General features: G+C 43.7%; 1 protein-coding gene across 1 annotated transcript; it reads right to left on the bottom strand.

Annotated features, from left to right (window-relative positions):
* Positions 1 to 6,755: 6,755 nt before the first annotated feature.
* On the bottom strand, positions 6,756 to 7,673 carry LOC147678842 (olfactory receptor 5M5-like). The gene has a single exon (XM_086946645.1). It carries the CDS (start codon positions 7,671 to 7,673, stop codon positions 6,756 to 6,758), a length of 918 nt encoding a protein of 305 aa, XP_086802771.1.
* Between the last annotated feature and the right edge of the window lie 8,571 nt (positions 7,674 to 16,244).

The following is a 16,244-nucleotide window of genomic DNA, read 5'->3' as shown; positions in this document are numbered from 1 at the left end:
GAACTGGGTTTTGTCATCGACAATGATGCGGAGCCTTGCAGGATATAGGAGTGAATACTGAATGCCCTCGCTCCTGAGTTCGCGCTTAACCGCTAGGAAGGAGAACCGCTTGCGCTGCGTCTCGTAGGTGTAATCAGGGAAGATGTTCACCTGGCTGTTTGCAACTTGGAACGGGCCACTGTGCCTGGCGGCATTGAGGATTAAGTCCCTGTCCCGAAAATGCAGCAACCGCGCCACCACCGGCCTCGGGGTACGTCCCTGTTGTGGGGGCCGTGCTGGGACTCTGTGGGCCCGTTCTAGGGTGTAGAAGGAGGACAGACCCTCCGGGACCACCGTGTCTCGGAGCCAAGTCTCCAAGTATCGCACCATGTCGCCATCCTCAATCTTTTCCGGCAGGCCCACCACTCGGATGTTGTTCCTCCTGTTGCGGCCTTCCGCATCCTCCGCCCTCCGTTCGAGGGTCTCAATTCGGGATAAGGCGTCCTTCATCGTCGCAGCTAAGGTTCGCTGCGCCGGCTCCAAAGTTTTCACCGTGCCCTCCACCTCCTTGACCCGGTCTGAAAGTTTGCCATGGTCCGCCCTGAGGAGGCCCAGGCTCGTCGCCACCTGAGCAATGTCCTGTTGGAGGGCCGATCTCGTAGCCTCTATCGCCTCTAGGACACGGTCGAACTGTTGCTGCAGCGGCGCGCCACCAGAGCTTTTCGGGTCCCCATGCTCCTCTTTGTCCTGGGCTTCAGAGTCCGAGGTGGTCTGGGTGGATCCCTTGGCTCCTCTAGGTTTCCCCATGCTGCTAGGGGCACTCCGTGAGGGTCCCGGAGTAGGTGTCTCCGTGTACAGGTGTCGATCACGACCTTCCCGGGTGCTTGTCCTCAATTCGGGTATGGGCGACCTCCTTCTCCAGAGCCTGTGGAGACTCCGCCGCTTCGGCTCACGCCACCGCCACGGCGTCCGAGGGCACCGATGGGGGGGCGGAGACAGCCGTCGCCGAGTCGGGCAGACCCGTTCACCCACTATAGCCTCGGGGTGAGGGCCACCAATTCTCTCGGATGATCTGTGGCGCCAGAGTGTCGCGCCTCCCATGTAGGTGGACTGGCCGGGAAGACGTAGCTAGTTGCGGAGTCGCGAGGCGGGCCACCGCTCGGATCTCAGGGCGTCCGCTCCCGGTGCCCTCCACTGCGTGGGCACCCACCCGGCCGTCCAACCGAGTGCAAAACCGTTGCAAAAGGTCCAATCCAATAAATGCCCCACGCCCAGAACAGCCGGGAATGGCGAAGCCGGGCGCCAGTCGCTGCCCACGGCTCTTCTCCAAGTCAGTAGGTCCTCACAGGGGGACAAAGGAGTCCGGGCGCCATGTTGGGTCGCACTCCGCAACTCCGCAAACTTCGGCCCTACTCCGGAGCAATCCTTGTCCGATCTCCTCCAGGGGCCTCGGCAGGTTACCGTCAGCACACTCAGCAGAATGCGGGGTCCGGGGTGCCCCGCAGCCTCCGATTTTCAGGATAATCCCGGGCTTAGTCCCGGAGCCGAGCTCTCAGGCGACCATCGCCATCGGCGCCCAAGCCACGCCCCCGAACAAGCTATAAATGTTGTCAGTGCTACCCTAATCAGTTGACTACGGTTTCGAAGATTTTCCATTGGGGAAAAGGCATCCTGTCATTCACCATTGATAAGGAGCAAAAGTCTGGTGGGAAGTTTGCAACATTGAAAAGGTTCAAAGGAACAAGAGGGTGAGACAAACATCTGTTGTACATGGATTAACAGGCAAATGTCTATCAATAATGAGAATTATTTCAAATAATTACTAATAAAAGGCTGTAGCATAAGACATGGTGAAACATCGACATAGACTAGTACGTACAGCTGTGTGGCCTGTACACTGCTCGTCATCTGCCATTGTGCTAGCCATGAAGGCTAGATAGGGGTCTCTAGCATTGCTAACAAGGGTCTCAAGAGATCTTATTGGTATTTTCTGCTTTATCTTGTTATTGCCTGTTTATTTTTTGAGTCATTGTAATTGCTTTATGAGATCCCTTGTTGTTTTTGACAATGCTGATTTATTGCTGCTATCAATTCTTATTGCATTATAATTTCATTTAGAGTGGCTGCTTCCTGTTAGTTCTACATTGGTTATAATCACACTTGCATGCATCAGAAGGAAACATATAGGGTTAGGTGTTGCTACCTCTGCACACCAGTCCAAAACACCTGGTCTCAAGTGAAAATATTCCTTGTAGCTGCATTTAAGCCCTGCCCAAGAGTGATAACACACTCCAAAGGGAATACTGGGAGAGGTTTCTGGCCAAGGTTTTATATAGACCCTTATGTTTGCCAGCTCCTTCACCCCTATTTCTCATCACAAAAACAAATAGAAAACCTAGGGCATGCATAGATTACCAGTCCCTAAATAACGTAAGAAATAGGTGTCCTTTACCTTGACCCTTGCCCTCCTAGACTTGAATAAAACACCCATCTACTACAAATGCAGCTAGGGAACAAACAGAAGACTTATTTTTGCAGACTACAGTCTTTTCCGTCCTGTACTACACCAATTTGTCTTTGCAATGTCTGTGACATTTCCAACGTTTCACTAACAATGGCTAAGAGAATTCCTCAATATGTTCTTAATAGTTTATGTAAATGTCATCAAAATATATATTCTGACTGAAGGGAAGGTGCTGCCAAGCATTTAAAGTTTGCATTGGCTATGTTACAGCAAAAAAGGTTAAGAAAATGTGATCTTCATGTCACTGAAGAAGAGTGTTAGGGTTCATAATCATCTGCACCAGATATCATATGAATGAAAGAAGGATACAGCGATAAGTACAATTGTAAGCATTAACTTGCATGCATGACTTTCACTTCTTTTAGGGTTTTTCTACCTTCTAAAGGGGGTTAATTGCCAGTGTTTTTCACTCAGTTGCTCCCATCAGTAGGGGCCAGATGTCTAACTGTTTTTAGTGGTCACAAATGGAAAATTTGGCCATTTGCAACTGCTTAAACGGTTTCTGGCATGTACCAACTCACTTTTGTAAGTTGGTAACCTTTTATAGGGTTTGCGAGTTGCTTTTAGGAAACAGCATGTCTGAGTTGCAGGGGCATGTATGAATGTTTTGCAACTGGAATGGGGTCACAAAACATTCATACTTTACCTTTGTGAATGTCTGCGCCAAAACTTTCCCACAAACCACTGCCTACTCCTAAAAAATTAAAAGGAAACCTTTCATTTTTCTTTTTAAATGCATTCCATTTTCCTTTAAGGAAAACAGGCCACATTTATTTTAAAGTGCATTATTTAAAAACAATCACAGACATGGTGGCCTGCTGTCTTCAGCAGGCCACCATCCTTGTGGTGACAGGCTAATTCCACGGGGTTGCAAATTTTGACCTACCTCATGAATATGAGCGACCTCATTGGGAATCACTAAATATATCTGAGACACATTAGTACATTTATTTTTCTGGGTATCTAATTATGAGTCACAACCAATCGCAATTAGAGACTCGCAAAATGAAAGGGTCGTCCATGTGGCCCTGAGCCCTTGGACCCAGAAGCTGCAGACATATTCACAGCTTCAAAAAGGTCCTTCACCACTTCTCTTGCATTTGCTCACCCAAACCACCATCAAACCTGCATAGTGAATGCAGAGGCCTTGGATATAGCAGTAAAATCTACATTATTCCTACATCATGGAGAAGATGGCCAGATGCCCACTGTCGCTCATCTTTCACAAAGGCGGATTCACTCAGAACAAAGCTGCACTGCAGAAGAGGATGGCAATCCATGAACTTTTCAAAGAATGGAGGGACTGCTTGTTAGGAGCTAAGGACCCTGTCACTGTCTTCACAGACCAGTGTAATGGACATCTCTTGTGATCCAAAAAGCTCTGATTTCTGATTTGCAGCCATTGTTTTTGCTGAGTGCCAACAAACTGATGCGCTGTTATGACATGACCGTTCAGATCTGCCCATGCTTTAGGCAGAATGAGCCATCATCCCAGCTCACCAGGTTGTTGGATTTATGACCAATAACTCATACCTAAATACAATCTGCAAAGTAATTCCTCAAAGATACTGTAGGGAACTGAATGACACATCATTGAGTGTATCAGGGACTGGGGAGACCAAGATAGATTGAATGACCATTATCACGTCTCAAGTGAAAAAGACTCTGTGTAGTTGTCATTTGACCAGATTCGGGAAGCTGTGACAGGAGCATGAGAAAGAGACTTTATTGAGCTTCAGTGATGGGCAAAAATTATACATAACTTACAGGCATGGTCAACAGGACTTTGGGTGGCTAAAGATGGAGGCGTCCAAGTGTTGAACTAGATTGAATTGTGATCACCGAGCAGTATAATTTATGTTCTATTTAAACTCAGATCGAAATGATCATCAAAAGTCCTGCCAGTCACGCCCTTTAAGCAGTCTTAAAAGGCGGACCAAAAAGGTGTTAATTATATGGCTTGTCTTGTGTCAATTTTAGAGCCCCATTCTTCACTCAACCTCTCAGAGTTGCGCTACAGATGGCATTGAGAGATCATGCAGGACCAGCAGTGCTAGCCCCCTGAAACAAGAATAAGTTCTAGTTTAGCCACAGAAGAAACGAGGATGGACGTTGTTGATGGCCCAAGCAAAAGCTGGCTTGTTCAGAATACAATCAGAAGTTTCTGGAAGGTAAGTGATTGGCAGAGGGAGGGAGAGAAGTCAGACTGCAATTGGACACAGTCACTGCTGCATCAACATTTAGCTTCTTTAGTAGAAGAGTTATGGTTCGCTTCCAGTCTTAAACACAGTTGATGTCTCTGAAAAAGAAAACTGTTTGAGAGAGGAATCGAAAAATCATCAGTGGCCAGGTTTTAATACCAGTGGAGAGTCAGCGGAATGAAGAGCAATTAGATACAAGTCCTACCAGGATCTACAGGTCCAAACACAGAAAGTGATGAAAACATGATAAAGAGATCTGAAAGAACAATAGGTTGGGCCCCCTGGGTTGCCTGAGCTGTCAAAAGTCAAACAGGTAATTTTAGTTTAAGAAAAAAACTGTGACCGCTCTTAACAAAGGACTTCTGATGAATAATTTGTCATTAGACATGCACATTAAGTAACTGTAGCAAGTTACTAGATATAAGAATCTCCAAATGTACCTTGTTTTCTGATATTCAGATATTTTTAATTGTCAAAAATATTGTTTGCTTAATATTGACATAGGGGAGGTACTTAAGTTGTGATTAATTTCGCCCCAACTCGATCTTCCTTTCAGATGCAAGACTAACATATGACCAACTTTGCCTCTTTATAGCTAGCCTTCCACAGATTGTCCAGGTGGGAAACTGCCATTGCATCACATGAGTAACAACGCATGCGATTACAGCGCTGTTGTTACAATGACCGCATTGTTACGTCGCAGTACCATTACAACTCAAGTTATTACAATGACTTGGTGTCGGGGGTGCTCTAAACTAAGGAATAGTATGAATTACTATTCCAACACCTTTCCAACTGTTGCACACACTGGGGTTGGAATAGTAAATTCTACTATTCCAACATCCAGCGCCCCTTACAGCAAGTCGTTGTAACAACTTGTGTTGTAATGGTACTGCGATGTAAAAACACAGTCGTTGTAACGACGCATTGTAGTCGCATGTGTTGTAAACGGATGTGATGTACAGGTATATAATCATCCATGAGACTGGCCATGTCCAGTACAACTGGCCTTTCAGAGCCACTGGTGGGACATGTAACTGAATCAGAACCAGTAGTGCCAGATGTTTCGATGCAAACCTGTAATGGGTCTGACCTTCAGCAAGCTTCAAGGACCTTTATCATGGGATGCGTGCTCGCAACAACTGTTCTCCCGTCCTACCAGCAATTCAGGGAAGATAGTGAAAACGCCTCTGCTTAAAGGCTGTCAGCAATACTCCTGATATGTGACTGAAGAGCAGGCAAGGCTCCCTATGCCATGTATAATGTCTTCTACCCATGTTCTAAAGTTGAGAGTCAAGAGCTCTTAGCTGTCTGAACATGGATTTGTGTTTCATGTAGCGTTCAGGATCTGAGTAAGTCAAATCATTTTGGCTAAAATCCACAGCTGACTGTGGGAGTCACATTTGAAATGGAGTCTCTTATTGGCTATGTGGCTGACTGCTCCCAATTACTATCAACCTTTTAGAGCTAGGTTAGAGAAAAACAATCCAACATACATCAAAATACAAATACAAATTATTAGTAAAACAACCAAAAAAGTAACAGTTGAGTAAACTCATAGACTACTGCATTTAAAAAAACTTAGAATGTAGAGCACTACATTTGCAGGCTGATTAAAGCAGCACATGGAAAACACAAGCAGATTAGAACCAGAACAGTTGCATCCACATCTGTCTGTCAAAAGCACCAAATGTAGAAAACTTCCAGATGTTCAAAGGTATGGATATACTGGCTGGTTTGGCCTGGTGGAGAACTCAAACAACATTATCCATAAATAAGTTGTCACCAATATGATTAGGCGAGTACATTGCTTAAGCCACCTAATGGATCAAAGAATGTTCTACAGTGAGATCACATCACATATAATGACCAAAGCTTGTTGACAGCTATATCTGTATCTTGCTATTTCAGTTGGGTAACCATTGGAGAGATTTGCAAGATTTTGGTGTCCAGAGCACTTTTATGAATATGAATGTGATTACTCATAATGGCTGCTAGTTTTTCAAAATGGTGTGCGGCTAAATACATGGATAAGGTATAAAAGGGTTCTTTCATAAGTGAATTTTCTTTTTAAAAGCATCTTTCACTTCCCGATTCCTCAACCCATAAATTAGTGGATTCAACATGGGTATAACAGCTGAATAAAACACAGTGACTACTTTATCCTGATCCACAGACTGCTGAGAATTGGGACGCAGATACATGAAAAAGAGGGTCCCGTAGAAAATGGTGACAGACATTATGTGTGAAGAACATGTGGAGAAGGTTTTACGCCTCGCGTCTGCGGAGCGAATCCGGAGGATGGCTGAGATGATGAAGATGTAGGACACAAATATAGCTACAAATGTGATGGAGAGATTAAAACCAGAGGACATGAGCAGCACTGTTTGTTTTATCCTGAGGTCACTGCAGGAGATTTTTAATAGTGGCGGGTCGGCACAGAAGAATCCATGGATTTCATGTGATCCACAGTACGACAGACGAAACGTCAGCACGGTCTGCGTCATAGCATCTGTGAAGCCATATACATAAGACAGGACCACCAACAGAACACAGAATCTATGCGACATCCTTTGAGTATAGTGCAATGGATGACATATTGCAATGTATCGATCAAATGCCATGAGCATCAGAATGTAAAATTCAGAAATCACAAATGCAGCAAAAAAATAAAACTGCAGTGCACAACTGATTAGAAAAATGGATTGACTTCCTGTGGCAAAGTTCACCAACAATTTAGGGACAACACAAGTGGAATACCCAAGATCGACAAAGGATAAATTTGCAAGGAAAAAATACATGGGCGTGCGAAGCGTGGAGCTCATAATGATGATAAGAAGAATGCCAATGTTGCCCAGTAAAGTGACACCATAAATAAGAAGGAACAACACAAAAATAGGAGTCTGCAGTTCTTTGCGATCTGTGAGTCCAAGCAGGATGAAACTTGTCCAAGTGGTTCTATTTTCCATATCTTTAAAATCTATCACAACCTTGAAGACAAATGATAGTTTATTGAATTAATTTGTGTTTTATATCACAATTATCATTACAAGCTTTTGACAAGAGGGAGTCCAGGGCTCTCCAACTTTTTCTCTGATGAGAGCTACTTCGCTCAAGGAAAACTATCTTGAGCTGGAGCACGTTTTATCACTGTGTCCAAACCTTTAGATAAAGTTAGCATCCGAAATCTCCAGAACAGTGTTCTCAATATGAAATGCATCTAGATGACTAAGGAAAAAAAAAGCCAAAGCAGCACATACCCTCTGGCTCAAAGGACATAACCACACCAATAAGTCTACACAGTTTGAATTTCTGTTCAATTATGAGCATTAAATTGGTTTGGGAAAATGAAACCATTTTGTCTTCAACAACATGTCAAGTTCTAAAAATAGGAAAATGAACTGATGGAAAACCATCAGTATGCCAGGCGCACTGCAGGAATTATGGTATCACAATATTACTTGTATACAGAAATAAATTGCTTGCGTTAATGTATCAATGACGTTTTGTTCAAACAACTGTACATATGAGAAAGAAAACAAAACACGATGCTTAGTACATAACTTGTGTACTTGATAGGTTGAAAACAGTATAAACAAAGAAAATCACAGTGTATAACTATTTTCATATACACATAATCATGAATCTATTCAAAATGATAGCTGTTTATGCTTCGAAATCCATACAAAAATAACGGTCATGCCCAATGCATTTCGGGACGCAATCCCTTCTTCGGGGGCACTGTTGACAAAAGCAAATGAAAAACTTGAATGTATTCTGTAATGCCAACAACTGCTTAATGAAGTAATCAAGAAAAGAAGAGCGTCTAGGTGCCCTGGGTGTGCTGCCAAGGGTCGATAAGAAATGGAGACCTCAAGTGACTACTTGCTGTCAATTGCCATGAAAAAATGAAACACCACTGAATAAAAGGTTGGAGAAAACCAGAATAGCTAAACAGCAAAGAGAAACCCATGTGCAGTTGACCATACATCAAAGATAATAGAAAACGTGAATAACATTTGTTATAAGAGGTATATAAATGAAAAAATGAGTGGTGTGTGAAATAATAAGTGAACGAAACAATAACGTAAAGGCCACTCACGTGTGACCTAAATACAAAAAACAGCTCCTTGATGCTATTTCCAACAGTGGACACTAAAAATGGAAACAACAATATCTGCCCAATAACCATTTCCAATGTGTGTCAAAATACTACTAAAATCACGACAAAAATGGAGTTGAACTTACTCTACTACATCGGGAAAATGAAGCAACATCTGTCCAATTCACTGATCTATTCTGTTCTTCACTGCAATGGCTATATTAAACAGAGTGAAATAGAAGTTCTGTAAACATGTATGGTACTCAGAACTCAATAGTGTAACGCATATTGTTAAAAGCGGAGTAAACTTCAGCTTTTAACAATATACGTTACACTACTGAGTTCTGAGTACCATACAAGCTTAAAGAACTTCTATTTCACTCTGTTTAATATAGCCTTTTCTTATCAACCCTTGGCAGCACACCCAGGGCACCTAGACGCTCTTCTTTTCTTGATTACTTCATTAAGCAGTTGTTGGTATTACAGAATACATACAAGTGCTTCATTTGCTTTTGTCAACAGTGCCCCCTAAGAAGGGATTGCGTCCCGAAATGCATTAGGCATGACCGTTATTTTTGTATGGATTTCGAAGCATAAACAGCTATCATTTTGAATAGATTCATGATTATGTGCATATGAAAATAGTTATACACTGTGATTTTCTTTGTTTATACTGTTTTCAACCTATCAAGTACACAAGTTATGTACTAAGCATCGTGTTTTGTTTTCTTTCTCATATGTACAGTTGTTTGAACAAAACTTTATTGATGCATTAACGCAAGCAATTTGTTTCTTTATACAAGTAATATTGTGATACGATAATTCCAGCAGTGCGCCTGGCATACTGATGGTTTTCCATCAGTTCATTTTCCTGTCCATTGGGGTTGGCAACCTCTTCACCAGGCTGCACGCATCTGTTGAGTACATTGTTGATAATTTAGTTTCATTTTAGATCATAGGGAGTGCACAGATCATATACATTTCTAAGTTCTAAAAATAAACATATTCTTCTATCAAGTACCTTTCTATTTTGGACAAACAAAAGTAATTTCCCAAATTTATTTTCTGAAAGAAACATCATTTTTTACCTGCAAAATACTAGTGTTCATTATTGGTCATTATGTGGTCCAGAAATATAAGCTTGTCCTTTTCTTCAAGAACTCAAATGTACAATTGCTTCGCAAGACCTGTATCTGTTTCAAACGTCCAGGGTTTATGATCCCCCGCCACGCATGCTCGCTATACTGCCATCAATACCTATAATATGCCAGATATGCTCACCCCTGCACCAAAGGAACCACTGTGCTAGGGTTGGATGGAATAATACCCACAATGCATCCAATGCACACGTTTTCAGTTGTAAACACAATGTCAAACACACAGACCCACAAATACATACTCACTCATGCATACACATATAAAGGTGCATGCAGATGAGGCGTGAAGGAGATCTCAGCTCTGAATCCAGCCCTTGCTCTCTTCAGCTCCTGATCTGATGCTGCACCCAACTCACACTCCTTCTATCTGGCTCCTGACGGCACACACTTTGGTGACTCCTATCTGGTTCCTGTTCTGGCTACTACAGGCACTCTTCTTTCCTGGTGTGCTGTTCACACACCCAGTGTGACTGAAAGAGTGGGGCCAACTACCTGTTCCATCTCCTTGTGACTTCGCCACAATGAGAATGGATACGGATGGTCACACAGCTGGCCCCCAGGGCCAACACACTGTGTGTTTGGTGTAAGCACAAAGCTCTGCTACTTGTTTGACTGACCTCCACTCTAAGGATCCTGAGATGAGCAGTGCTGTCTTCTTTCATGTGCATAAATAACTCTCTTGAAGATGTGCTGGTCTGAGCTTCACTTTAAAGAGCTTCTTTAATAGTGTTAGTGATCGACAGTAGCTCCCGAGCTTCTCTTTGGAGACCCATGTTCCAGACAATAAAGGTGATTAAAAGGGTATTTGCATTATTATTATTTGTGATATCTAGAACTTTGTACAGTTAACTAGATTTTCGAAGGCTCCTGAGTGGTGCAACAAAATATTGATCAGTTCCCCAGCCCTTCATAGTGGTCTGAAGCCTAAAGTAAATCAATAAGAAAGATTCTGCGCTGCGTTACATGACTGGGAGGGTTCAGGAAAGCGCCAAATCTACAGAGATATGGCTCTCTCCTCCCCTTTCCCTAGCACTGGTGCAGAAATTTGCTGCTGTGCGCCACCCACACTCCTTTGAGCCATAGTGCAAGGGTATGTGCATTAGTCTAGCATAGATTTGTGTACTGGAAGTGTTCCCTATGCCTAGACAACACTACTCAGTAGTTGCATCACCCTTCTGACCCATTGCATGGTGCAAGGGTGATGCAAATGTTTGATCAATCTGTCCACCAGTGTGCAGCTTCTCCTGTCCCCACTGCTCAAAAGACTCATCACCTCAAACTTCCCCCAGGCACCCTCTGGATCCTGTCTACTCCCAACCACACTTTGAGCCGCTCTTCGCCTCATGTGTCGCCGTAACACAAGTAGCTGTCACCAAAGAAATACACCTGGCTATTTCCAATCTTCACCTTAACTTTCTAGGTGGTCACCTCTCACACCCTCCCTTATTCATGTCCCTCTTTCATCAGAATCATAGTTGTGTTGTCTACTTTCACGTAGAGATATCCATTCCAACTGTGGAGTCTCCGTATGGTAATGTATCGGGATTTCTTTTTTTTAAGTGTGTAATTTGAAAAATAACCATTAAAAATGTTTCTGTACTAAAGATTAATGTTCGTTCATGTTATATATTTATTTTAAAAGTAAAACAAAAAATTCAGCACTACTAAATTTAAATAAAATCTCACCTAAAGTAAACATATTTTTTTACATATTAATAATCATTGAAAGTGCTGAATATTTGATGTGTGTTTTTAATATAAAATTATATTTATATTTTTTACTTTTTATAAAAATTAATGTAGCATTATTTGCTAGGAGATTTTATTTCAATTCCCAACATTTATTATTTTTTATGGGAGGGCGTTGCTGTACCAGTGACAGGCCATCTGTGGTGCTGGACTTACTAATTTTCTTTTAAGAGTGACAGATTCTGTGGCGAGGCAAAATTAGTAAACGTACAAAAAATGGTAAATTACTCAAAAGTGTAAGTTACCTTTGAGAATCGGGCTCCCTGTGCCCCTGTTCCATGGTGTATCATGGTTCATGCACCCCTTCCGTGCCCATACTTAATATTACTAATAATGGCTTCTTTTCCGCACATTAATCATAGCCGGCCTGCGTCAAATGACTCCTGTCAGTTGTGAATATAATTCTTGCAGTTCTTTAGCACAGTTTGACAAAACCCAGCTCATATTTATTGCAGTTCTCCTTTGGTTCCTCCCTGTATGTTACCATCATCCTGCACTCTCTTCACTAAATCTAGTGTCAAACCTGCTCTGTGCCACCATGTGGAGTTCAGGAATTACATTTTGTGTTGCTCATAAACCTCCAAATACCAATCTGAAATGAAGCATGCCGTGTTCCAAACAGGACCCATTTTCTGAAAATAGTGTTGTTTAAACTAATAATTCTTACCAACATTCTCTTGTTCAAAACTGGGAAGACAAGTTTAACCAGTCATAGAACATATTTTGCGCTCTAGGAGTAGCGGGTGCTTATCCCAGTCATGTCAAACCCAACATTTAAAGACACTGATATAACTGGATCTGACCCAACGTTAGGCTGTTCTACAATTAAAAACCTCTCTGTGTGTCCTCCATATCCTCCAGGCCTGAATAATCCATCACACTAACATATTCTTGTTGCTATATTTTGTAATGCATTTTTTGTGTGATTTTATATAGCGTCGACATGGCCCGGAGACCTCAGAGTGCTTTACAATAAAGCAGAATATGTCAATAACAAATAGAAAATATATATGTACAGTACAGGTGCAGTGTTTACCAGGCTGACCTCCCCTGTGAGGTTGAGCACTTCACACGTATTCATTGCAAAACATAGCAATGAAAAGAAAGTGGTACAATACTGAGGGACTGATTCACAAAGGGCCTCCACACTTGTGGAGGAGTCCCGCAGTCGTGGGGGAGTCTCGACACTCATGACTGAGGCCCCACAGTCATAGGGGAGTCTCCGCACTCGGGGTGGAATCTACGCAATGAGAATGTGGTGAGTCTGGAGTTTCCGCCCAGAGTGAGGAGACTCCCACGACTTTGGGACCTGCGCCATGAGTGCAGAGACTCCCCATTTATTACAGGGCCTCCACCAGGAGTGCAGAGACTGCCCAATGACTGCGGGGCCTCTACCACGAGTACGGAGACTCCCCCATGACTGAGGGGTCTCCACCAGGAGTGCAGAGACCCCGCTATGACTCAATGCCACCACCATGAGTGCAGACACTCCCCCACGACTGTGGGGCCTCCACCATGAGTGCAGAGACTCCCCTAAGACTGCGGGGCCTCCACCATGATTGCAGAGACTCCACCATGATTGCAGAGACTCCCCCATGACTGCGGGGCCTCCACCACGAGTGCAGAGACTCCCCTAAGACTGCGGGGCCTGCACCACGAGTGCAGAGACTCCCCTAAGACTGCGGGGCCTGCACCACGAGTGCAGAGACTCCCCTAAGACTGCGGGGCCTGCACCACGAGTGCAGAGACTCCCCTAAGACTGCGGGGCCTCCACCATGAGTGCAGAGACTCCCCTAAGACTGCGGGGCCTCCACCACGAGTGCAGAGACTCCCCTAAGACTGCGGGGCCTGCACCACGAGTGCAGAGACTCCCCTAAGACTGCGGGGCCTGCACCACGAGTGCAGAGACTCCCCTAAGACTGCGGGGCCTGCACCACGAGTGCAGAGACTCCCCTAAGACTGCGGGCCTGCACCACGAGTGCAGAGACTCCCCTAAGACTGCGGGGCCTCCACCACGAGTGCAGAGACTCCCCTAAGACTGCGGGGCCTGCACCACGAGTGCAGAGACTCCCCTAAGACTGCGGGGCCTCCACCACGAGTGCAGAAACTCCCCCACGACTGCGGGGCCTCTGCCATGAGCGCAGAAACTCCCCCACGACTGTGTCGCCTCCACCATGAGTGTGGAGACCTTTAGTGAATCAGGCCCCATGTGAAGATGTTCAATCGTTAGTGCAGGCTGAGCTTGGTATGCACTTAGCGTGATCGCGAGGAGGTAGGAGTGTTTTATGTCATGTGTCTTTCAAAAAGAATTGCTTTGAGACCTTTTTCCCACTGACTACTTCCAGACGACATTAATTGATAATCTTCAAACATGTATTTGGAATTGGTTTATTCTCAGAGCTTACCAAACAATATTGTCACTTGTAGACCCATTACCAACTAGGTGATCTTATACCATATGCCCTAATTTGTCAAAATCAAAGATCAATAATGTGAATGTGAGGACAAGACTCATGTCACTATGTGGTTAATAACATACACATTGGTGTGCGCTGTGAGCCATTCAATGGTACAAGTGCCCGCCCCAACACCCACACTCTTCCCCAAGCTGCAAGTGATTTCCTCCGTTAAACAGTCATATTTTGTTCATCGATGTCCAGTTCCCACCGAAACTCTATTGTATAAAGTCAAAAGCTGCAAACACCTTTACAAGCATCAAACAGATGTAATCCTTGATCAGTTTTGTCAATCTCCCAATGATGTAGTCAGAATTTCCTGGCCCTGTCGCCTTTTGTCTGCTTCTAAATATTAACAACCTCATGTACAGCCATTACACTTAAGAAATTGTAACTAGTGATTTTGCAATTTCATAAATGTAATGTACTCAAATGCATTCAATAGAAAAGGTCGAAATTTGTGTACTGACTTATACCGAATGTATTGGTAATTTGCAAACCAAACTATGTACAATTGGGTCCTATCTTTAAAGCTATTTTGCAGGCGCAAAGGCTTCAATTTCCATTATCAAAGCATTTGTGACCGCTAAATAGCTTCCGGGTATGTTCTCAACCCGGATTGTGATTCCGTAATTCGTCACTGGGTAGCAAAATAGGTTTGCATCTGCACACTGAATCGCAAATTGAAAGGCACATGTTAAGGGTGTCCCTTCAAATTTGCAATTTCTCATGGTATGTATTAATGATTTACAACCGCAATTGCAGTCGCTATTCATTGATACATTACCTACAGTTTAAAGAAGGTGGTAACCCACTCCTTTTGGGATGTTGCAAATCACATTTTTTAGGAGTAGACAATAGTCCCGGGGACCAATGCTTACTTGTAAAAAAAGGTTTTAGAAACTTTTCTTTTTCTTTTTTGAAACACACCTCATTTTCCCATTAAAAAAATGGCTGTAGACTGGGCCACAGTGTGCAGGGTCTTGGTGGTGTTGATCAGCAGCTTGAATTGTCATCTGTTCTGTACTTCCTGTACTTCCACCAACCATCCAGACTCCTGCGATCCTCATCCCTTGCTCTGGAACAGCCTCCTCTTGCAACTCCAGACCTCCACCTTTCTCCTAGAATTCCGGAAGGTAATCAAGACCTGGCTGTTCAACTGATACCATTGTGAGCCAGCACGACCCGCAACTCCTGGACACCCTCCTGGATTAGCCATGCTCTACATACCCGGGACTGATTGATTGAAATGTATCTACCAATGAAAAGTTAACTGCCCCAGACCCAATCGCGTGCATTGTTTTGACTCATGTCACCTGAATAGACTCTGCAACAATCATGACATACTATTAGGCCTGGGCGGTAAATTTCTTTCCGCTCGGGAATAATTCCGATAATTTGACATTTTCGCGGTCCGCAGAGAGCCGAAAATGTCAAAACTTTTAAAATCTGCCGCAAAACTGAAGTTTTTTCTTGCTTGCGCTTTAAAAATGCGTTCTCGCGCGCACGGTAGCGACTTACGGGTCCCTGCGTTCGCCGACGAGTTTTCCTATGTTGGATTGCTATTAGCCCGTCACGCTAATCCGTGTGTGTTTGCGATCGCAAACACATCATTCGAGACCCGGAACAGGAAATAAGCATTGTGAGCGGGCGGGAAAAGTGAAAACAAGATGGAAACCGCATTGGCAAGTTGGCAACACGATCACGCAGAAAATATCGCGAACAGGCGGGGAAAAAAAACTTCTGCGTCTTCGTTATATATCCGCGTGTTTGCGGAGATTTTTTACATGTTTGCGTTAGTTTGAGAAAGTGAATTTCGCAAATTTCGCCCATCCCTACATACTATAGTGTCCTACATGAAACCCATTGACTTCCCTAATTGAATAGGCCCCTATTCTGGTGACCTGGATGCTTGATTCATGGTTTGACAGAAAAGTCTCCTATGGTATTCTGAAATTCTAGTAAGATCTAATCTTGTCTGGCTTGGTCTGCTTTATATGACCTTATTCTTCACTTTTCTCTGCTCATTTTTAATGTGTGTCTATAGATTAGCTAGCCAAACGCGACTCTGTTGGG

The sequence above is a fragment of the Lissotriton vulgaris genome, chromosome 12, assembly GCF_964263255.1.
Source record: "Lissotriton vulgaris chromosome 12, aLisVul1.2, whole genome shotgun sequence".
In the NCBI taxonomy this organism is placed as follows: domain Eukaryota; kingdom Metazoa; phylum Chordata; class Amphibia; order Caudata; family Salamandridae; genus Lissotriton; species Lissotriton vulgaris.
The sequence above is the reverse complement of the archived record's forward strand: the minus strand, read 5'-3'. Positions and strand labels throughout refer to the sequence as shown.